General features: G+C 41.6%; 1 protein-coding gene across 9 annotated transcripts in view; it reads right to left on the bottom strand.

The window, feature by feature from the left end:
• Positions 1-23,986, bottom strand: part of RNF144B (ring finger protein 144B) — a 599,530-nt gene that overhangs the window by 487,513 nt on the left and 88,031 nt on the right. The window contains exons 9-11 of one of the 9 annotated variants that reach the window (XM_081247020.1): positions 5,570-5,671; positions 2,725-2,933; positions 1,155-1,173 (exon numbers count right to left, since the gene is read on the bottom strand). The exons of 3 other annotated variants lie outside the window; for them this stretch is intronic. In XM_081247020.1, the coding sequence (XP_081103146.1) occupies positions 2,871-2,933; positions 5,570-5,671 (165 nt within the window). In that variant the 3' untranslated portion in view covers positions 1,155-1,173; positions 2,725-2,870. Of the gene's footprint in view, positions 1-1,154; positions 1,174-2,649; positions 2,934-5,569; positions 5,672-23,786; positions 23,928-23,986 lie in introns of those variants that run through there. 5 more of the 9 variants (XM_081247024.1, XM_081247025.1, XM_081247031.1 and 2 more) reach the window with 5 other exon arrangements.

Here is a 23,986-nt window from a genome sequence, read left to right on the forward strand (position 1 = left end):
CACAGCTGCCTGCCTGTCTGACAGAGACAGAAAGACAGCTGGATACTTGTGAAAAGCTTGCTTGCCATGGGATTTTGGATGGGATGTCACCCTGAAAAGCCCAAGCTAGGCTCTTTACTGGTACAGGAATCAAAACAGCAATGCTAACAGGGTTTAGGGAGGGGGGTTAGATTTTGATTTTAAAGAAAATTCCTGAATTGAAATTTCTTTCCCAAACCACTGTATCATGTTGCGATGTGAAAAAAAAAAAAAAAAAAACTTTGCAAATGATCTTCAAAAGTCATTAAACATGCAAAATACTATTTTCCTTTTAACGTACATAACTGTCAGCCAACACGGAAACTAGCAGACATAGATTCACTTCCTTTGGGAATCAGGAGGTTGTAGAAACTCTCGTGAGTTGATTTTCTTAATTTCTCTACTTATAGGCCACTTGCTAACTTCAAGATATCTCTTTTTCACACCCACACATATTTTTTTTCAATTCTCTTCTTCCATTTTTATTTTCTAGATCTTATGTGCTAAGTCCAGAAAAAAAATCTCTTCTCTTCTTACTCTGTTTCAATTCTGAGGGGAAAAATGGCCAACTTTGAACAAACACAAGAAGGCTACCCATTTTTAGACTAACTTAGACACAAGAATCAGTGCCACCAACATCACAATACAAAGGTATTTTTCTTCTCCATGTTTCTCTAACACTACATTTACTGAAACATCTTGATAACTAAAAATGTATTTCTACTGAATCTGGCATCTCCTTCATAGTTTTGACTATTCTAGCTGTATTCTTTTTACTTTCTTCAGTTACAAATTGCATTATTTAACCTACCTCATGGGTTTAATAGCTTTTGAAGGGTTGATCTGAAAACCTATTCGTGATTTATAATTTTTGTAATAAAGGGACATATGCATTTTTGCCTCAATAAATATCTACAAGCCATTCCATTTCTTGTTCAAGGACTAAATGAATTTCTGTAGTCGCTTAAACATGGAACATATATTTAACAAGAGAGACCTTTAATGAACATATCTTGGCCAACACATAGATTATCAAGTTGAACTGTGTGATTACTTACTTTGCAAAAAGATTCTTTGCTTTTCAAGAGAACTAACCAGTTTCCTTTACTTAGTCCCATGTTTGACCCACACACATTTTCAGGCACACAGCTGTTGCTAAAAGCAAATGTAAAAATGAAATAGAAATGAAGGGTAAGTGTCATCACACTTATTTTAGGCCTGTAGAGTCTGCCTCCTTAGATTGACTCCCAGTTCCTAAAAGAAAGGCTCAAAGCGTGTACCTTTCCATGTGGATGTTAGATTGAACATGAGCAGACATGGCTACATGCCCTCACCATAGCTCAACCATAAGTAGCCAGGTGAAACCTAGGGCTAGGGATGTTTAGTGATGCCCTATGCATGGGGTCACCAAGAGCAAGAATTAAAATGTCTAAAGAGCAAACTACAGTTGACCCTCCCTGCACATGCAAGGAGGTTAGAGGCACCGACCCTCCACACAGTAGAAAACGTGAGTATAACTTATATTTGGCCCTCTGTATACTAAGTTCCTCTGTATCCATGGTTCCACATCCACAGATTAAACCAACCTCGGGCCCTGCAGTATTATAGTATTTACGATCGAAAAACTCTGAGTAAAAGTGGACCTGCGCAGTTCAAACCAGTGTTCAAGGGTCGACCATACTTGTTTCTAAGTACCTTTTCTGAAGCTCACCCTAAAGGCAAGAGTTGTGTCTCAGAAAGCTCTGCCTGGGGAGAAACTGTTCTAAAACTAAGGCCCATGCCTGTTCTATCGTTCAGCTAGGGTCCCTGACTCTAATCCTAATTCCAGTTTTAAGGATGGGGCCTATAAATGGATTTTTAACATTCTCTCTGTTTTATGCCTTAAATGCTCTGATATTTTCATATTCCTTACCTATCCTTTAAAATAAAAATTCAGCCCTGCTTCTAGGACCAGGTTGGTATTTGTCTCAAAGATATATGCCTCCCATTCTCAGGCTACCTGCCTCTTTGAAAATAAGCGAAGAATCCCATAACTCACTCACTATCTGAGAAGACCACCGGCCAGCAGGGTGTACATCTTCCTCATCCAGATGCCACTGGGGTGAAATCATACCATCAATGAGAGAAAGAACGCAATATTCACTGGTACCTACTATGTGGCCAGTGTTTGCTAGGCTAGTGGTATGAAGATAACCAACTTAGTCCCTACCCTCAAAGGACTCAGAGTCAATTAAAGGGATCCCTTCTTTAGGGTTAATTATTGTTCTTTCTATGTAGCCCTCTTAATATGCAACTACCCATGGGTAAAATGAATAATATAACATGCTATGAATTTGTTCATCAGGTCTTTCCTCCCAATCCTAAAGTATCTGTGGGAGAAGACAACTTTTTTTTTTTTTTTTTTGTGGTACGCGGACCTCTCACTGTTGTGGCCTCTCCCGTTGCGGAGCACAGGCTCCGGACGCACAGGCTCAGCGGCCATGGCTCACGGGCCCAGCCGCTCCACGGCACGTGGGATCCTCCCGGACCGGGGCACGAACCCGCGTCCCCTGCATCGGCAGGCGGACTCCCAACCACTGCGCCACCAGGGAAGCCCCATGAAGACAACTTTTAAAGAAAACAATTCTCTCAAACCTCTGAAAATAAATACAATGACTCACAGACCCAGTTTAAGAAAAACTCAACTCTGTCACCTTAAAGACTCACTTTGCTGCCACCTGTGTCCTTTTATGACTGAGCCATTCATCTGCCATTCCTACCGTGAAGCACTAGATGGCACCAGAAAACTGCCGCATCACAGTAACTGCACAAGCATCCTTGGCTTTCGATGTCTCCTTTCTCATCGAGGGGTCTCAGCATTTTACATATGGTGCCTCAAATTTGCCCTTGTAGGTATCATTTTCATCAGAGAGGAGCTAAAGAAACAAAAATAAATTGATATTCTAACAGAAGAAGCACCTAACATCATCATCGTCAACACTGATTCAATTGCTAGGGGCCAGCAATGTGGCTTCAAGGCAACTTCATGATTTTCCCAGCAACTCAGAGTTCTCATTTTCTCATATACTAATTTGATCCAGAATCTCGTCTACCTCCCTGAGAGGAATGTGTGAGAACAAAATGCCATAATGGATTTGAAAGGCTTTTGTGAACTGTGATGGGTTATTAATTAATTGCCATTAGCACACATTTCTCCCTGAGATCAGAGCTGGTCTTGAGGCAACACAGGCTGTGAAGGGAAAAGCAGTTTCTCTGCAGAAGGCATGAGGTGCTTCTGCCTGGGTATGCAGTGTTTCCATTGAGCTTGGCCAACATACTCAACAGCATACACTGAGGGAAGAGAAGCGTTATTCAGTATCTAGACACCAGGGATTTGTTCTCTCCACTCTCTGGTTAAGTATCACCCCAACTCACTCATTCCCTGTCCTCTCAGCAAACTCCACGTGAAGCTGAGTTCTAAGCAAAATGGTGAAGTAAGTGAAAAGAAGTCTCTAAAGTTTTCCTCTTCATCCATAGCCTGATTTAACTTATCCTTCACAGTTAATCCTGTACCATCACTTTTACCCAGGCTGTCCCTGTCAGGTTGGGAAATGAAGAGAAAAAGGTATATATAGATTAACATGTTACCCCTAGAAACATCTATATTTTAAATGAGAATGGTAACCAAAAAGACAGTGTTTCATCCAAAGGAATAAATCTCTAATGGTTGAATGTGAGGCACTGTGGAGAGATTTTGTCATCTCTTTGCACCAAAAAAAGTCATCTCTCATAGCTTTTACCAGCAGGCCCAGCCAGCTTTTTCTCCTTCTGCTCCCCCACCCCAACTTTTTCTCTCTGGTCTATGCAACTGACCGCACTCTGACATGTACCTACTGTGCTTTTCTTTCTTCTATGCCCCTCAGCAACCACGCTTTTAAGTTTACAGGATCTTTCTTTCTGACCCTAAACTCAATGATGACGTTCTCCTCCCTCCCTATACATACATGCTTAACAAAAATCAAGCTAGCGACCATGTAAGTACCAGAATTATAGCTCTTTACAACTAATTTATAATTGACAAAGTGTTCCCATCCAACAGGTAACGGGAAGAAAATGAGATGCAGTAAATTACCTGAGGTCCCAGGACTAACTGGCAGCAGGATTCAGACCCAAATACAGACCCCTGGCTCCCAGCAACCCAAGGACCGTTCTGAAAACTGCGGAAGAAGAACCTGAAGACCAGAATGACAGTGCCATGGAAATGCCCTAAGGCCCCACACCTACACCTCCAGGCCCACAGGCTTCCCATGGGGACCAAAGGCAAATCCTACCTACAGCCAGCACTGGTACCCTCACTTTCACTGGGGTTGGGGAAGGAGATGGAAGACAGAAGTACTGTACTGTCTCAGGCCCCGAGATAGCCCCTGACTTAAGGGGACCTTAAATACTTAAGACAAATCCCACCCTGAGCAGAACAGGACCCAGAGTACCATTTCCACATCCAGATTCAACCTTGAAAAACCATGAGATAGGGGAAGAAAGAGGAGCTCTAGAAAGCAAAAAACTGGGGCAGTAAAACCATGTTCTTGTTTCCAGATTTCTTAATCCTCCCTGAGGACAGCTCACGTAAAAGCGCATTCTAGGCTGTTGTGAAAGAAGGGGAACCACCACATAATTTTTGGGTTTTCACTGAAATCCCCTACTATGATTTAACCACACACCCACCAACATCCTCTCCTCCCATTAGACCATCCCTACTAGGGCTTCTTCTTTGGCCCACAACAGAGCTGCCTTGCCCGTCCTGGGCCAGCCCCTCCTGACACCACACATTAAAGCCTTTGTAAGAGCTGGCACTCCTTCCCGGCTGGGGAGAGCCCAAGACCTGGGAAGAGATTCTCTGCCCTAAACCAGGAAGGAAGCACCTTTCAGCCCTGAGTGCTTCACCATGGAGGAGGAGGTGGTAAAGGGGAATAGGAGAATTGAAAAGAGTTACTGAGAAGGGCCACCCGTTTCTGAGAGTGCAGACCTGTCAGTGGCCCCTCTTAAAACTCTTTTCCACATCCATGTGCTTTCATCTGAGAGCTGGGCAAGTGGCCCCAGCTCTCTAGGGCACCCCAGTACCCACACTACCCTCCCCAGTTATACGGCATACCTGGAGATTACTTCCACACAAGGCACCCAAAGGCAGAAAAAGAAGCAGGCCCGAAGCTTATTCAATTAAGATCATATCCAGAAGCCTTGTCAGCACAAAGGTGAGGTTGTGGTCGCTGCTGCCCTGGGACAACAGTGCTTTAGCGGTTTCTTTCTGCACGGCCTACCGCTGCGTTGGCAGAGCCTTGCTTCCAAAGGCCCGTATAGACACCGGATAGATATATATGTACCCGTGTACACCGGTATACATATATTTATATACATTTCTGTGTATATATGCACATATATACATATAGCGTCGGCTCTTGGTATCTTCTGGGGACTGGCTCCAGGACACACACGAATACGAACTCGTCGACGCACAAGTCCCTTACATAAAATGACCGTGGACGCACAAGTCCCCTCCATAAAATGACCGTACCGTCTCCCGGTTCCGCCCCCGCGGGTTCCGCCCGCGAAACAGTTCCGCCTCCCACTGATCCGAAATTGACGCGTAATCCTTCAAGTGTGTGGCTAAATGGGACTACAAAGGAAAAGAAAAATAACAATACACTATACTGTTGTAAAATTTTCTACCTTTATCAAAAACTTTTACACCTATTACGGTATTGTTTCATTCCTAACTCACGAGGTAGATTGGACAGATGTTATTAGGAGCCGTATTTCACAGATAAGGAGATTAAACTTCAAATACAGTATGTTGGTTTGAGTCATAACTAGAATCCAGGTTGAATGACATCCATGTCATCCTGCACCAAACAGATATTGCTTAGTAACTGTACAATTAAATATGGTGCAGTTTGAGATATAAAATTCCATGTTTTATTGATATAAACCCATTTTAAGAATTATTGTTGCTGATAATACCCCCTGCAGATCACTTTTTATCTCTGTAATTAAAATTGGAGTAGAAGTGAGCAAAAATTATTTGGATACTACCTATCCTAAAAGAGCCATTTGATCTATTACTCCCAACCCTACCTGCATATTAGGAATCAACTAAGGATCTTTTTTAAAATATCAGTGCCTGGGCTTCACATCCCTGAGCATTTGAAGTAGACTATCTGGGGATGGACAGAGCAAAGCAATTTTTTTTTTTTTGCGGTACGTGGGCCTCTCACTGTTGTGGCCTCTCCCGTTGTGGAGCACAGGCTCCGGACGTGCAGGCTCAGCGGCCATGGCTAACGGGCCCACCCGCTCCGCGGCATGTGGGATCTTCGCGGATCGGGGCACGAATCCGCGTCCCCTGCAACGGCAGGCGGACTCTCAACCACTGCGCCACCAGGGAAGCCCGCAAAGCAATTTTTTAAAGCTCCTTGTTGGATGTTAATATGCAAACTTAGTTGGCACGGGAGTACACAATGTCAACCAATGCCAAATCATTTTGTACATTTTGTGCATGTACATGTCCCAGGTTTATAATCCAAATGTCCCCAAGTTTACCGGCTATTCAGGGGTCACCCTTTTCATCAATACTCAAATAAAATGACTCGAGCTACCATCTAACATATGCTGAGAAATCCAATCACCTCCCTGATATTTTTAAGGAGTCTAGGAACCATGTTCTCTTGGTTCATATCACTCCAAATTCCTGCTGTGGCTGGTTTCTCAGTCCTACTTACCATCTTGCTTTCTGCAAATGCTGACCTTTTTCCTCATTCTATCCCCTCACCTTTGGCCACCACCTTCCTACCTCCTTTCAACACCCAAAGCAACAGTATCGCCACTACTTCATGGAACAAGCCTTTACTAAAAGCTTAGGTTTAATAGAAGAACACTACCAATCCTAAAGAAAAACTTATCACCGGGTTTTAGGCATTACTGTTCTTGAAGCTTCTCCGTCCTGTCACAGGGGATTCCTGCTGGCTGGTTTTTTTCCCTTAGCCAACAACAATTTATCATGTTACCATATTCAACCAGATTTTTCTACCATCCTTTGTCTTCTTTCAGTCCCAGGGGTCCTCACCATTTTTCTACCAAGCTACCACCCAAGCAAGCTCATTCACTTAATTTTTTTTTTTAACTGAAATGACCCATACAGTATTTTCCTAAACAAAAAATTCATTACCTTTAACACCTGGCAGAAGCTTTGAAGTTACTGTTTTTCTTTGATTTGTCACAGACTGACTTTGTAGACTGTGATCCCTTCCCTCACCACTTTCTTATGTATATATTTATATATGTAATTTATATAGGGGTGTGTGTATATATATATGCGTATATATATATATACACACACATATATATGGGTATATATATGCATATATATGTATGTATGTGTGTATATACGTATATGCGTATATATGTGTGTATATGTATATGCATATATATACACGTATATATGGGTATATATATGCGTATATCTGTGTATATATGTATATGTGTGTGTGTGTGTGTGTGTATATATATGTGGCAGGCAATCATTGGCTGTCATGTGGAAGACTGGTTAGAACCTTAGGAAACAAGGGACATGACAGGCAAGTTTTGGAGAGTCCATAGGAAGAGACAACTCTAAAACATGTGGACACATCTTGAGAGAATTAGGCAATTTCAAGGAGCAGCCAGAAAAGGCTAATTGGTGGGCCAAATGTGAAGTGCTTGAGCGCTGAACCATCAGAGAGTGTCCCAAGGCCAATTTCACTTAAGGCAACCTAAGATCTTTCTTCAAGCAATCAAAAATATTTACCAGGAGGGGATCTACGCTCCCAGGGAAGCTGTGCAGTGCCAGACACTGAGCTGGGTAGTTTTATCACAAGCCTTCAAGATAGGGTATGATGGAATTCTTTGGCCAAGATGCCTTCCAGACATCCCATCTATCTCCAAATTACAAAATCTTCCTAATCGGTTTTTGGTAACAAAGGAAGGCAGCCTCCTACTCATGACCTTCAGGGTATTAACTAGCAAACCTGGCAATTCTGGACTGTATGTAGTAGTATCTATTGCACTGCTTGGCAGAGTACATAACCAAATCAGGACGATTTCAGAAACAGGGTATCTTGCCATGAGGGTTGACCTAGAATTGGGGAACCACAAGAGAACTAAAAAAGTCATCTAATTCACCTCTTCATGACATAAAGGAACTGGGGTCTTTTGGATGCTCTTGGATTCTTAGTTGCAGAGTTGAGGCGACTTGACTCCTGGTTTCCTGTTGTGGGATGTTTTGTGAACATACAAGCTGTCATAAAGTGTACCTTTAATTAATCTTTATTCTCTGTAATAGTAGAAGAAGCCTTAAGATGTGAAATGAACTATATTTCAATAACAAAATCATGATGGAAAAGAAGCATGTTTCCTGACACAAGTGCCGTTTCCTTTCTGGCTACACTGCCATCTTCTCTCTTTCTCCCTGATACCACATCCATCTACCCACCCACACCCTACCCAATACATATCGCAATGCCTGAAAACAGAGCCTCTCTTCTGACAACTGCCCATGAAAACCACCTAGAAAAAGGCAATGATTCAGTCTGACCCCAGGATGAATTAATAACAAAACACAGAGCCCTGAACAAAACATGGCCTTAGTTTTGTTGACTTAAGAGATTTTATCCCAGCATATTTTCTAAACTTTATTACCTCTAGATGTGCTTCTTGCTCTGCTAAAAATGTGAAAAAAGGTAAATCAGTGCCAACTTTACCTATTAAACCATAAACATAAAAGTTCCAGCATTTTGATAAAATACTAGGCAATCCTCCAAGGAAGTTTATCTCAAACACACACACACACACACACACACACACACACACACACAAAAGTATAAACTTTCCAAGCTGGGCACAGTGAAAAATGACAGTGAATTGAGTGGGAGCCAGGAGGCCTAGATATAGTGTCAGGTCTTTCTCTGACTGACTTAAGACACCATCCCAGTGGGCCTTGCTTTCCTTATCTGAGATCAAGAAGCAGACTAAGAATCCCTAAAGTGGATTCTTAGAATCCACTTGTGGAATCCATCCACAAGTTTCTTTGACTCCATATAATCATACAGATATCCTCTGTGATATCCTGAGTGATGTGACTTAGGTTGGGTCATCACAAAGGATGGACATGCCTCCCTGGGTTACCCTGGCAAAGCATATTAAGAAACTGAATGTTGATAAGAAAAATTAATGTTGAAAATTAGGGTCACCCTACTTGCCCAGGAGCCTGCTTTACTTAAAAGGAAAACCTCAGAAGCTCAGTGGCCATGGGTCATTATTGAGGCTGTGGGATTCTTTCCTCACAACTCAAGTGTTGCCTTGCCCAGCACATCAGGGGCCTCTTCTAATACTGGCTCAGAGGGCACTAACCCCCTACATTCTGTTTTCCTTAAAATTTTCCTTATAAACATTTAACTACATCCCACCCCTGCTTATCTTAAATGAATGTACCAGGCATGGCTCTTCTTGGTCCATAGCCAGAAAAATAAGGAGACAAACAATTCATGGCTACTCTATGTCTTTCTGAGCAAGGAAGAAGCAGCAGAAGAGAAGACTCAAATACGAAGACGGCATTGGAAATAATGGAAGAACCAAAGGGGGAAAAAAAGTACTCATAACTTTTGGCTATTACTAAGTCAGGAATAGGTAGTCAATCGGGAAGGAACCAAGCAGTGGCCTCTCTACTATTTATATGTCAGATTAATTATGGAAGCTGATGGGTAAGTTGTATGATTTGCCTAACAGAGTATACACTTCTCAAGTGCATGCATTCAAGAGGCCCTAATACTCAACACATAATTTGGTGCATGGCACTCTGACAGCCTTCCAACATGCCTCAACTTCAGATATATCAAAAATGTTGAAATCGGGCTTCCCTGGTGGCGCAGTGGTTGGGAGTCCGCCTACCGATGCAGGGGACACGGGATCGTGCCCCAGTCCGGGAGAATCCCACGCGCCGTGGAGCGGCTGGGCCCGTGGGCCATGGCCGCTGAGCCTGCGCATCCGGAGCCTGTGCTCCGCAGCGGGAGAGGCCACGACGGTGAGAGGCCCGTATAACGCAAAAAAAAAAAAAGGTTGAAATCAGTGAGGCCTTAAAGAAGTGACCACATCACTGACAGTAGAATATTTAGGATGCATTCTTGCTATAACAAAGCTCAAAGTTGGCAGAGGAGGCGGAAGTTCTGTTGTGCTTTTCCCTTTCTTCCTTTCATCTCAGAGCTTGAGCATACAGAGTGTTGTGGACGGAATGTTTGTGTCCCCCACCCCGCAAATGTATATGTTGAAGCCATAACTCCCAATGTGATGGTATTTGGAGGTGGGGTAGTCGGGAGATACTTAGGTTTAGATGAGGGCACTGAGGATGGGGCTCCCATGATGGGATTAATGTCCTTATAAGAAAGGGAAGAGATTAGCACCCTCTCAACGAGGTCATGTGAGTGACAGCAACCTACAAGCCAAGAGAAGAGGCCTCGGGATGAAACGTACTTTGCCAGGACCTTGATCTTGGACTTCCCAGCCTCCAGGACTATGAGAAATACATTTCTATGGTTTGAACCCCCCAGTCTGTGGTATTTTTTTATGGGAGCCCAAGCTGACACATACACCAAGACCCAGAAGTCACAGTCCTTCAATTAAATTCGTTACCAAGGCTTTGGCGAGTGACATAGTGCATGGGATGTCTTGAAGCCCGAGTTTAATCAACACCACAAATCAGGTCAAATAAATCCCAAGGGTTGCAGGTTACTGAGTAGAGTTTTCCAGATAAACAGACCTCTGCTGCCTCCTTATTCCTCTAATGTCCACCGTGGAGTTTCCTTCACAGACCATGAGGCAGATCTGGATTCCCCTGATGAAGCTGACCATGAGGCTTTTCTGTAGCATGCCATTCAGCACTGAGTTACACACCATCATGGACTCTTCATGTTTTTGTTTTGTGCCTTAAATGTCTCTTCTCCCTGAAGATCAATTATAAGCACCTAAAGTGCAGAGAACACATCTCATTTGGTTTCAGCCTCCACAAAGTCCAGCACGATACTTAGTATGTAATAGGGAATCAGTATGTCTTGGATTTATTGGTCAAACAAAGAGTAACAATTTTTGTGGTCAGGCAAAGAGCAATAATTTGCTACAGGCCTCACCTGTGTCAAGAAAAGCCCTGCTGGGGCTTCCTGGTGGTGCAGTGGTTAAGAATCTGCCTGCCAATGCAGGTCCGAGCCCTGGTCCAGGAAGATCCCACATGCCGCAGAACAACTAAGCCTGTGTGCCACAACTACTGAGCCTGCACTCTAGAGCCAGCGAGCCACAACTACTGAGCCCACGCGCCACAACTACTGAAGCCCACATGCCTGGAGCCCATGCTCCTCAACAAGAGAAGCCAAAGCAATGAGAAGCCCACGCACCACAACGAAGAGTAGTGCCCGCTCACCACAAGTAGAGAAAGCCCACGTGCAGCAACAAAGACCAAACGCAGCCAGAAATCAAATAAATAAATAAATAAATAAATGTATAACAACAAGAAAAGAAAAGACCTGCCATTTTTACAGACAAGATAAAGAGCTTTGCTCTTACTCAGCATCGCACCTAATAGCAATAGTTGCTCATATTTGCCTGGCACTTCATAGCATACAAAGTGCCTTCAAAAAGATTGATTCCGGGGCTTCCCTGGTGGCGCAGTGGTTGAGAGTCCGCCTGGCGATGCAGGGGACGCGGGTTCGTGCCCCGGTCTGGGAGGATCCCACATGCCGCGGAACGGCTGGGCCCGTGAGCCATGGCCGCTGAGCCTGCGCGTCTGGAGCCTGTGCTCCGCAATGGGAGAGGCCACAACAGTGAGAGGCCTGCGAACCGCAAAAAAAAAAAAAAGATTGATTCCTACAGGTTTCTTCCCACAAACCTGGCAAACATGATTCTCATATCAGAGCCTCTCCTGTCAGGGTGAATGGAATTGTAGAATCCACCTCATTAAATACCACCTATCTCTCTCCAATCCTCTCAACCAAATCTAGCAATATTTCCATGATTACAGTAAAAGTGTGAGGCTTTAAAAGTTCTATTTATTCACAGATAGGAGTCATGAGAGAAAATGTCTATACATGACCTGGACAAGGAAAATAATTTAAAAAGCAGACATAATCAGCTTCCTCACATTCAAAACTCCCTCTTGATTGAGGGCTGACTGGAGCCCTTTGTCCCTAGGAAGGTAGAAGAAGTAGAATCTACCCTGCTGTGTAACCCTACACATGAGTGAAAGGTTCTTGGAGATAGGCAAATGGTTTACCTATTTCTTTTATGAACAATAGAACCAGACAGCCTTTAGAGGAAAAATAAATCATAAAAGGGTAACATTGTATTTTTAGCCAGAGGGGTGTATGCAAAAGAGGAAAGACTTGCCAAAATTCCTTTGTCCAATGTTACAAACGAATCTCCAATTTGTTACCCCCAATGAGTGCTTTCACTAAGCAGCCCACCCCCAAATTGGACATTCAGGATCAGCATTTTTTCTTAACTAAATGAGTAGAACAGATTACTTCAACAGAAAACAGAGCACCTCACAGTCAGAATGTAAGATTTGCTTCATAAAACTTTTGAAATTTTATATGTAAAACTGCACTGGATCTTCTTGTCAAATATATTTCTTACTACAGTGCTGAACAAAAAATGTTTGTAAGTTTTGCCCTAGCTGTAGCAAGGTTGCTGGTGGAGTAGTACTGTTTGCGCTCTCTTTTTTCCTGGTATTAGCCCAATAAAAGAACAGTATTGTTTGTTTTCTGATAGAGTAGCACTTGCCCTGGGAGCAGCCCGGGCAGGGTGGCGTAAGCCCTGGATTCTGGCCTATGAATCATGGCTGCATCATTGCCCAGTAGATAGGCCTTAGGCAAGTTACTTCACCTCTCAGAGTCTTTCTTCATCATTCTATAAGGATACCTGCTATTTCCTTCAAGAGTCTCAAAAAGTAATGAATATATTGCCTACCAAGTACCTAGCAAAGTGCCTACAAAGTACCTAGCAAAGTACCTACAAAGGTATTCAATAAATGTGACTTCCTGCCCTGTCCACACTTCCCACCCCACACCACCCCTTCTGTAGTGCTGTAGGGACTCTGGCCTCTGCATTTTCCCACTTTTATTAAGTGAGGCTCTGTTGACCCTGAAAAGTGCTACCAAACAATCCAACCGAGTCACCTCCAGAAGCAGTCACTGACTCAAAATGAGGCGAACGCATAATTCACTCAAAGTATTCGGAAACACATGTCTCAAAGAATATGTGAAACAAGACCTCCAGAAGGACTGTTATTTGTCTTGGCTTGCACAGAGTAAAGGCCTAAGAGAAATGTTTTGTTAGATGAATGGTTTCAGTGCCTTCAGGGGCTCTGAAAAACATCAGTTTCATATTCTAAGCAATAAAAACGACTTCTGTTATCTCCTCCAACTGACTCCACATTCCTTGTAATCGGGTGGTTTCCACAACACCCAGGAAGGACTCTCAATAAATATTAACTAGGGAAGAACAGACCAGGAAAAACTCTGGCTTAGCCATTTAACTCTGAAAGGTCAGAGGCCTCATCTGTTCCTATGGAAACCCCCCAGTGAGAATCCAACCCGATTTAGCCCGTTTCCAACACTCAGGGAGGTGTTAACTTTTCCTAACTATGAAAGATTAACTGTCCCAAATTCCAATACCTTGAGGGAAGCAAGTTAATCATAGGTGGCCTCCTGCTGTGTCACCCATCCCAACAGAGTTTTCGCAGCTGTATTTCCTCTCAGAACCTTCTAGCACCTCCTCAGCAAGAATACTGCCTGTTCTCACCATCACTGTCTTTCCCTGGCTCTCTCTCCCCACGTCAGTTCTTTCCTGAAACCTTCCCCAGGTCTCTTGTCAGAATACTTCTACTTGTCTTTGCATTGCTTGCTAGTTTGTTTATACCTTCCCCAGATCCCTTACTACATTGGGATGTGTGTTACAATGACTTGAAAAGATGCCCATCCTCCCCCATAGACAGGGAGCGCCTTCAGAACGTGGACTGTGTCTCAACTGTTATGACCCCTCCCCTGAGCTCCATTCATAACACAGTGCCTGACCCGTCACACACATTCATCGCAGGTTGTTGAACTGGCTTGACCAGAGTTCTCTGTACCGCTTCAGTTGCTCATTTGTGCCTAAAACCAAGTCCTGGGGACTTCTTTCTTCTCCATAACATCAGGAGAGAACATTTTAAGACAGGAAAGAAACAGAAGGGCCAGAGAAGAAAGGAAGCTAGAGACAAAACCAAAAAAACTTCCTTCTGTAACATTCATAGCTGTACTTCACGGCTCTGTCTGCCACATCTGCCCATTTGCCCATTCACCACCTCCTCGGCTATGCTTGAGAGACTGGCTTTACCTGAAAATCAGCTCACTCACACTGGAGCTTTCAAAGGCTTCCTGGATTGCTAATGAGAATGACACTGCACTTCAATTTAGGGTCCTTTTTACCATAATCTCAAAGCATTTTCTAGCTAAAGAACCAAACTTGATTAAATCACACGTTCAATTTGCCTCCCAGCCACATTTCTAACATTCAGGTCTTTGGAGGCAGGCTAAGCTGAGACCCTGAAGAAGGAGAGGGTGTCCTGCAAAATCGTGACTGCCCACTCGGCTCTCTCCGTGCATCTACCCTTCCTCTGGTCACTCACAGGCTGGCCTTGCAGCCGCTACTGTCACCAGTGTAATGCATGATGTTGCCTGGGAAGCAATGCTTTTTGCAGCGGCTGGAACAATGTTTCTGACATCTGTTCCCATGGCCAGAACAATGACAAGCCCCCTTTCAACTCGCTTTCTTCCCTTGCAGGTTTGGAGAATGCTCTTTGTGAGGCCTGGCTGAGTCACAGATGGACACAGGGCTCAGGACTGCCCCCTCCCGTCCTGCCCCACCAGGATGCCTAAGGCATTTGCATATGGTGAATCCTCCTGCCAGGCTCTTTACAAAAGCAAAAGAAAGGCATTGTTTTCCTTTCAGGGCCAGGTGGCTTTGACGATTAGTTTGTTCCATTAACAAGAGCAGCTTGAGGAGATTAGACAGAAAGGTCAGTTTCCCTCCACAATGATTTCACCCAGTGCTTATTTGAAGAGGCTCAGTAGCCCAGGGGTTCTGTGGCTACATCTGATTTCAATCTGGCCAGCACTCTGCACTTCTCAAAGGAGGTAGGAACCGAGACTTTAAACTAGTTATAGACCTTTGCAGAGATCCCACCTCGGCTTGCGCAACTAGGATAATATCTGGGGATTGTCACCTCTATTAGGGTTAATATATCTGGAAAAATACACAATACAGCCCACACCCCCACATACATGCCCTCAAAAACCAAGGCACAGGGATATGTTTATTCATATCCATCACGGTTTATGGCACCACCTTGGGCCCAGCTACTGAAATAGAAGCCCAGAAGTCATTCTGGCTGCTTCACTTTTCCCCATATCTAGTGGGTTAACTCTATCTAAATAGCTCTCTTCCTCTTCCTCTCTTCTCCATCCTGTTGTTGCTAAGCTCTATGCAGCTGGTTGTATTAAGTTCGTTGCTTTTCTTCCTGCCTCTCCCTGAACCTCCTTCCACAAAGCTGTCAGAATAATTTTTCTAATGTTCAAGTCCAATTCCATCACTCCCTTGCTCAGAATTCTTCAGCAATGCCCCTTTGTCTTGGAGGTAAAAGGTGACTGCTTCAGGTGGCTTCAGGATTTGGTTCTTCCCTACTTGTTCATCCACTCTTATATCCCAACTTCTCCCTAGACTCCAGTGACTCTAAATGGCTTTGGGCTCAGCATCCCTGCTAGGCTCTTACATACCTCCAAAGGTGCTCTTTTCCTTAGAACGCATCTACTCTCTGGTTTGTACCCGGTGCTCAAGACCGCCAAATATTCCTTTAACTTACCTAATTTCATTCTTCTCCCCATGACCAAACCAGGACACATGTTAGTCCATTCTTATCTATGTTGTTTCCTTAATCGGTCAAGGTTAGCAGAAGTGTGAGACGTTCATTTTGCCCACTCCACCATCCGCAAACAAGAAAACCTTAAGGGATATCCCACAGGGTGGAATCTAAGAGTGAAGATGCCCAGATGGCAGGCAGAACAGAGGCAAAGAGGAACTGGGTCCTGGGTAACTTTGAGTGACTGAGTAAAGCCTGTCTGGAGCCTACTTCATATCTGGACTTTTCAAGTTCATCAGCCAGTAAATTCCCTGTATTGTTTAAGTCTGTTTGAAGGCTGTACCATCTATGACAATGCAGAGAACCTTATCTGATACAGCAGAAATGAAGAGTATTATCTTTGAAAGAAGCAGCTTTCCGTAGAATAAATGATAAAATAATATGAAACCAAGGGAGTTCAGCAAATGCAGCATTGAATAGAGTCAAGAAGCTTGAATTCTGGACTTCCCTGGTGGTTCACTTAAGACTCCATGCTCCCAATGTAGGGAGCAGGGGTTTGATCCCTGGTCTGGGAACTAAGATCCAGCATGCCACATGGTGAGGCCAAAAAAAAAAAAAAAAGTTTGAATTCTAAATAAAAATTTGCCCACAACTTCTAGGGACCCTAATTTCTTATGCTTTATTCTTCTATCTATAAATTGAGTATTCCTACCAACTCCTTCCTAATTTTATAACACAGTTGATAGTAATGAAGCTTTGGAAGATGTTTAAGTCTGTTCTGGCTGCTACAACAAAATACCATAGATTGGGAAACTTATAAACAACAGAAATTTATTTCTCAACGTTCCTCAGGCTGGAGGTTCTAGATCAGGGTGCCAACATGGTAGGGTTCTGGTGAAAGCTCTCTTCCATGTTGCAGACTGCCAACTTCTAGCTGTGACTTCACATGGTAGGGAGGGCATCAGGCTAACTCTCTGAGGTCCCTTGTATAAGGGCACTAATCCCATTCATGAGGGCTCACTTTCCAAAGGCCCCACCTCCAAATACCTTCACCTTGGGCATTAGGTTTCCAATATATGAATTTCAATACATGAATTCAGACCATAGTGAAAGAGTTTTTCTGTTCCTTTGTATATGCATTTAGTCATTAAAAAAAAAAAGACAAAAAAAACTTTTAGTGAGTGCTTACTATTTGCTTGGTGGTAGGTATTATATACGTAGAAAAACCTGAGACATCCTCTAAGCTAGGATTTGGCAAACTCCAGCTCACAGGCTAAATCTGGCCCCGCTTGCTGTTTTTGTAAATAAAGGTTTATTGGAACACAGCTTGCACCTATGTGTTTACATAATGTCTGTGGTTACTTTCACACTGCAACAGCAGAGCAGAGAAGTTGCCACAGAGAACATAGACCTACAAAGCCTAAAATATTTACTATCTGGCTCTTGACAGAAAAAGTTTGCCAACCTCTGCTCCAGGCTATTCACCACTGCTAAAACTTCTGGTTACAATAAACCTCCCTTTTCTGAAGAGCCATAGTGAAGTACACTCCACCAACTTTTGTCCCAAATATCCCAAATATCAAATTACACTCCTCCCAAAAGAAGCATGGGGGAGAAAGAAAAAAATGTTTTTAAACATACATTCAATTGAATGCATTTTGAGTTTCCAGAATTAATTGGTACCACAAATGAGATGCAGACCCCGTGAATCATCATTAGGATCCTCCTTGAGAGATGGGCAAAAACCACCCCAGCTGGTGTCAATGAAAAACCAAGTATAGACAATATGACTCATTAACAAAGAAGAGAGGTTTGTTTGTTTCTCCTCCATCCTTTCCCCTGATGTAGTTTACTTCTCAGAACAATGATTTGATTTCAAGAAACTAACCCAAGACTAGAAAAGAAAAGTGAACCCCAGTCCATTTCTGAGTATGAATGCAAAAGCTGAAATCTAGAAATTAGGCCCCTGGTTTAATTTTTTCTATATTGGTCTATGGTGACCCACAGGTAAGCTTCTAGCCTAAATATCCCCCTTTTCATTATGCAATAGAGGCTTTTCCCAAGCTCTTTTCAGATGCTAGAGGGATTAACCCCATAATCACTAACACTGTTATACAGTGGAATAGAAATAGCACAGACTATTGAATCCAGCAGATTCAATAGTGTGAATTTGTTTTGGCACTTATAATGTATGCAATATAGAAGGAATATATTCTTCTATTCCTTTTCTCTGAACTGTGATTGCCTCAACAGTATGCAGACACTAACTCGTAGAACTGTTAGAGAACATGTGTGTGGTCACACGTGACAGTATCTAACACAGTTGTAGGCACAGAGCTGTTTTCCAATAAATGTGGCTTTCTTTCCTCTTCCTTTCAACCTTCTATACCTCAGAAAATAAAAAGCATACCCTAATCTGAACAACAGAATCACAACCTCCTACTAATTTGAGTCTTTCCTGTGTTAAAGGAAAAACAGAAGTTAAAAGTTGAGAGATATAAAGAGATTTAATTGTGTTCTGGGATTTTCTCCCCATAACCCCACCATTACCTCCTCTCCCAACCCCAAGATTAAACATGAGGATAGATTTCTATTTCTAAATGAACAGATGCTGCAGGCATAAATCAGTAGTAACCACTAATGGAAACTTGGCCACCAGTACCCACTCCAAGGTTGACACATTTGGATCTAATTGGCAGTCTGCTTTACAGCAGTCAAAGAATATAGTGTCATACACATCACAGATCAAAGTAGAGGCAAACTTGCTAGTGGCCACGGGGCTTTAATTGCCAAACTTAGGTAGGCAGATCTGTGGGTTTTGTTTAGGGACAGGTAAACGCTCACTAGCTTATTTAGAGAAAACCTCTAGAGACCCTGATTTAGCTAGTTTGGACCCAAAACATGAAGGTACAAGAAAAAGCATTCAGAGGAGCTGGCCACTTGGGTGGTCAGAAGGAGAGACCAGCTTATGTTCATCTTGCCACCACCTACATTGGAAATTACTTAATATTCTCTTCTGGGCTTCCATGTAATGAGTAACTTAGGCTTTTCAGTAAGAAATATGCCTCAGTCTCAAGCTCAGAAATGTCAACTATACCTAAAAACACTCAAATCCATTATTTGTAGGAGAAAACAAAATTTCTCCTTTTACTAAAAACCAACAAAAAGAATGCTTTTTTTCTAATTCCGGCATTATGCAGAAATACCTATCCACCAGAATTTAAATGATAAATGCTCCTATTGAATACTGTTAATCTTTTTAGTGTCATAGCCTCCTAAAAATTATGGAAACCTCTTTCCAGAGAAATATATATGCAACACAATTTTCCACACAATTTCAGTACTGACAGACTTCCTGAGGACATCCCAGGGACCCTCTTGGGCTCTATACTTCCTAGATTAAAGATTACTGTATTAAATCTATTAAACAGAAGAACAAAACCATTTGCCAAATGATAGTTTACCACTATAGGTCTGTCATTACTTCTAATTTATGACAGTCATAGCCAATTTACCATTCCTACAAGGACCTCCAGCTCACCAAATTACTGCCTATCTAATATCATCCACTGTGAGAACCCCTAGGAATATCTGATCATTTAATTCATTCATCTAAATATGAACAGACTACTAAGAAACATCAAACATTTGAGAGAAGTCTGCAGCACAAAAGAAGTAAACTATGGCAAACTTTTTTAAAAGTACAGTTCTGACTAGTTCCTTAGAGAGATTAGAATAGATATTACACCTATAACAGGATGTTCTGCAAAAGGAGAATATGAACATAAAAAATAATTACTGGAGATTAAAAATATGATTGCTAAGATACACAATAAAATAGAACGGTTGAAAGGTACCAGTAGAGGAAGTCTCCCATAAAGGAGAACAAAAAGATGGGAAACATGAGAGGGAAGGTGAAACATGCAGGATTAAAACAGAGGATTTAATATATAATAGGAGTTTTATAAGAGAAAATGGAGGCAAAGAAATAATAGAAGGAAATTTCCTAGGGCTTAAGAAGAAATGTCTTTACATTGAAAAGATTTACCAACTAAGAAGGAGGAAGGAAAAGGACTCATAACTCTAAACATTACTGTGAAAGTTAAGAACAGTGAAAGATAAATCCCCTACAGACTAAGATATGGAATTAATATGTTTAGAATTCTGAGGGAAAAGCATTTACAATCTAAAATTCAATACTCAGCCAAACTCTCTATTGTGAGGGAAGACTAAAAAATTTCAGACAAGGAAGGACTAAGAAAGTTTGCCTCCCACACATTTTAGTTGAAGACTGACTCCAGCAAAACAAGGGGATTAACCAAGAAAAAGAAGACAAGAGACCCAGGAAATAGTAGATCAGAACCAGGAATAAGAAAAGATGTCTCAGCATGACAGCTATGGAGCTGGCCTAAAAGTATAAGTTGAGGCAGGAAGAAGTGGTGATCTGGGAGGGAAGTCACTGAAGGAAAAGTGCACACCATAGAATAGACAGGATTTGAGAAGAGGAAGTACCTGAATATATGATAAAATTCACAAGTGCAATAAAAAAACATACAAAATATACTCAGGGAAAAGCAGAAAGTTATATAACAAAGTCATGTACCAATAGAAAGGAAATTAACCAGTTAGAACAGTACCTTGATGGATTCTGTAACAAAGAACAGAATAAGTCTCAAGTAAAATACAGAATGATTAAGACTCTTAAAAGTGATAATGATCTAATGATAGATACATGTTTCTCTTTATCAATTAGAGAAAGAAAAGGCAATCAGAAACTACAGGATAAACAAAAACTAAACAAAACAGGTATGGAAAATGTAGCATTTTTAACAATTAGTGAAGTATAAGAAAGAACAATCCATTTGAGCATTCTCCTTTAAGTGGTTCTTTTATTAAGGAAATATAATCATACCACACAGCTTGACTCTATAAAGAAAACAAGTATTTATAAAAATGAAAATATTTACTAGGTTTCAATTTTTAGAATCAATCTCTTGAAAGTATAACATAAAAGACAAAATAAAAAATAAATATCTGTCTTGAAATGTACTGATAACAATAAAAATAACAGTAACAACAAATATTTAATGAGAATTTACTATGTATCAGATACTGAACTTAGAATCAGCCTCTATTCCTACTTTATAGGTAGAAAAAGTAAGGCATGGTGAGATTGTATAACTTGCCCAAGGTCATGCAGATAGTCATGTGTGGGTCAAACCTCCAGGTAGTCTGGCTTTAGAGGCAGAGTTCTTGCCACTATACTATACTTTCTCCTTTGTTTTTACTAAAAACATTAAAAGTACAACTGATAGATTTTACAAATTAAAATCGGGAGAGGGTGAGGAGAAAAGGAGGAAGGAAGGATTAAGGATGTTAATAGCCTTTTTTACAAAGTAGGGAGTCAAGATACAGTCTAGTGGATGGAAAGGGAAATGGAGGTTTTAATTCTTAAGCTTGGAAAGGTAACCAAGAAAGGAATTAAAAGTAATGATGTAACAATATTGGGAGGAGGTAGGAAGGATAGGAGGGAGTTTGTATAAGTGAGCTAAATCCTCATAACTAGTAGCAAGGAATCAATTCATATTGTGGTTATATTAAAAGGAACTTCCCAAACAAGAATTTGTGATGTATACATACTATTTAGACTTACAGAGGTGCCACTAGATGAACACAAAACCAAACTGATTAAAGATTGCCTGGGGAGTGGACTAAAGATGGAGAGAAGAGGTCAGAGGCTCTGTTGTTATTACGCTATTATATTTTTAAATTTTATGTTAATATATGCTAACATGTATTAAAATATGAATTTTATTTTGACTTAAATAAAATAGTTTTTAAAACACATAAGCAAAAGCCACCAGAAATACAAGGGAATTGATAAAAATGAGAGCATGGGGGAGAGGGAAACGAATACCTTCCTCTCATGTAGATAAAGTAGACTAATAGCAAACAAAGATAAAATGGAATTGTATAATAGTATTAATAAGCAAGATTTGATATTTATATATCAAACTTTGTACCCTTAAGAAGAAGATGGTGACATAGGAGCCTCCTGAACCTCCTTCCTTTCACAGACACAGCAAATGTACAACTACACACAGAGCAATTCCCTCTGAAAGAAATCTAGAAATGAGCTGATCAACTCCTACACACCAGGCAAACAAGAAAACACCCACACAGAAGTGGGTACGAAAGGCTGAGATATATTCTCACCATAAACCTCACCCCTGGCATAGTGACATACAATTGAGGAGGAATGCACAACTCTCAGCTTCTCTCTGAGGAATCAGAGTTTGGACCAAACACTTAGCACACCTCAACTTTTAGGACTAGGACTTCCACCTGAAGGATGACCCCCAAAAATACCCAGCTCTGAGAGCCAGTGAGGTTTGTGTCCACAAGACCCACAAGACTATAGCAAACAAAGAAATCGTTTTTTTGGCTTTTGTTTTTGGCCACACCATGCGGCATGTGGGATCTTAGTTTCCCAACCACGGATTGGGCCTGCACCCTTGCATTGGAAGCGCAGAGTCTTAACCACTGGACCACCAGGGAAGTCCCCAAAGAAATAGTTCTTAAGTGGCATTTATTAAAATATTTTGGATGCTATCAAAGTTGTACTGAAAGGAAAAATCATAGCTTTAAATGCTTTTATAGCTAAACAAGAAAGTACGAAAATAAATGAAGCATTTAACCCAAGAAGTAAATAAAGGTAATTTAAAAATTAAGTAGAGAAAATATAATATTTAAAATAAATTAATGAATTACAAAGCAAAATAAAATAAATCCAATAGCTCTTTGTTTGAAAAAACTAAGAAAACAGACAAATATCTGGCTATGAAGAAAAAGCAAACAAACAAAAAAACCAAAAAAACAAAAACAAACAAAAAGAAACTGAGAGGAAGCCAGATAAAAGCATCATTCTGAGAATCAGAGATTGTTTTTAATTATAAAAGATTTCTCTATATCACTCAATTCTTCACCCTCTCAATACAACAAAACTATTAACCATTGATTTACATATATCAATGTCTATGGAAGAACTTAGGAAAACTGTCCAAACATTCCTCCAAGTTTTACTTTTCCTTCCCGAGCATCAGTTGATCAGCACGCAAGAACTATGGGGGGACTGCTGAGCCTGCACTCTAGACCCCGCGAGCCACAACTACTGAGCTCATGTGCCACAACTACTGAAGCCCACGCGCCTAGAGCCCGTGCTCCACAACAAGAGAAGCCACCGCAATGAGAAGCCCATGCACCGCAGTGAAGAGTAGACCCCACTAGCTGCAACTAGAGAAAGCCCGTGCGCAGCAACGAAGACCCAATGCAGCCAAAAATAAATAAATAAATTTATTTTTTTAAAAAAAAAGAACTATGGGGAGTGGGGGTGGGTGGTGGAGGTTGAGCTCTCCTGCTATTCGTTATAGGGATGGCCATGTTGGTCTCTGATCATTATATACAGCTGTTCCTTTTTTTCCTCCTGAAATAATGGGTATTGATTAACAAACCGCCAAACTGGCCAGATTTCAGTGTTCTTCCCCTCTCCTCCCTAGCATCTGTGTTCAGCTGTAGTAAGCAGAGCTCCAACAGTTACTGTGTCCCATGTACAGAGAGCAAAACATTTCCATGGGCAAAGGGCAAAAGAATATTCTAATGAGAATGGGTTAATCATCCTTTGTAAAATAGAATCACTGAGCTAAGGGATATTGCTCAAAGCTTTAGTCCTTCACATAGAATAAATACTAAAGTATATAACATAAGATTACATCAGTTTATCTTATTATCAGACAGAGTGGCAGCTAAGAAGGGAAAGACACACCTCGCTGCACTTTCAAAGGGAATTCCTTTCCAAGTAAATGAAAACAACATGGTCAATTAACTTCCTCAAAGGACTTTCAGAACTCGGCTCCATTTCCGGTCTTTGTCAACCTGGTTGTGTACTTTGTGTTCCCAGCTTTCCCTAAAAAAGGAGAAGGTAGTTTGGTTGAAATCATTTCTTAAACCCTAATGAATTCATTA

Source organism: Mesoplodon bidens (assembly GCF_964165515.1).
Source record: "Mesoplodon bidens genome assembly, chromosome: 10".
Taxonomy (NCBI): domain Eukaryota; kingdom Metazoa; phylum Chordata; class Mammalia; order Artiodactyla; family Ziphiidae; genus Mesoplodon; species Mesoplodon bidens.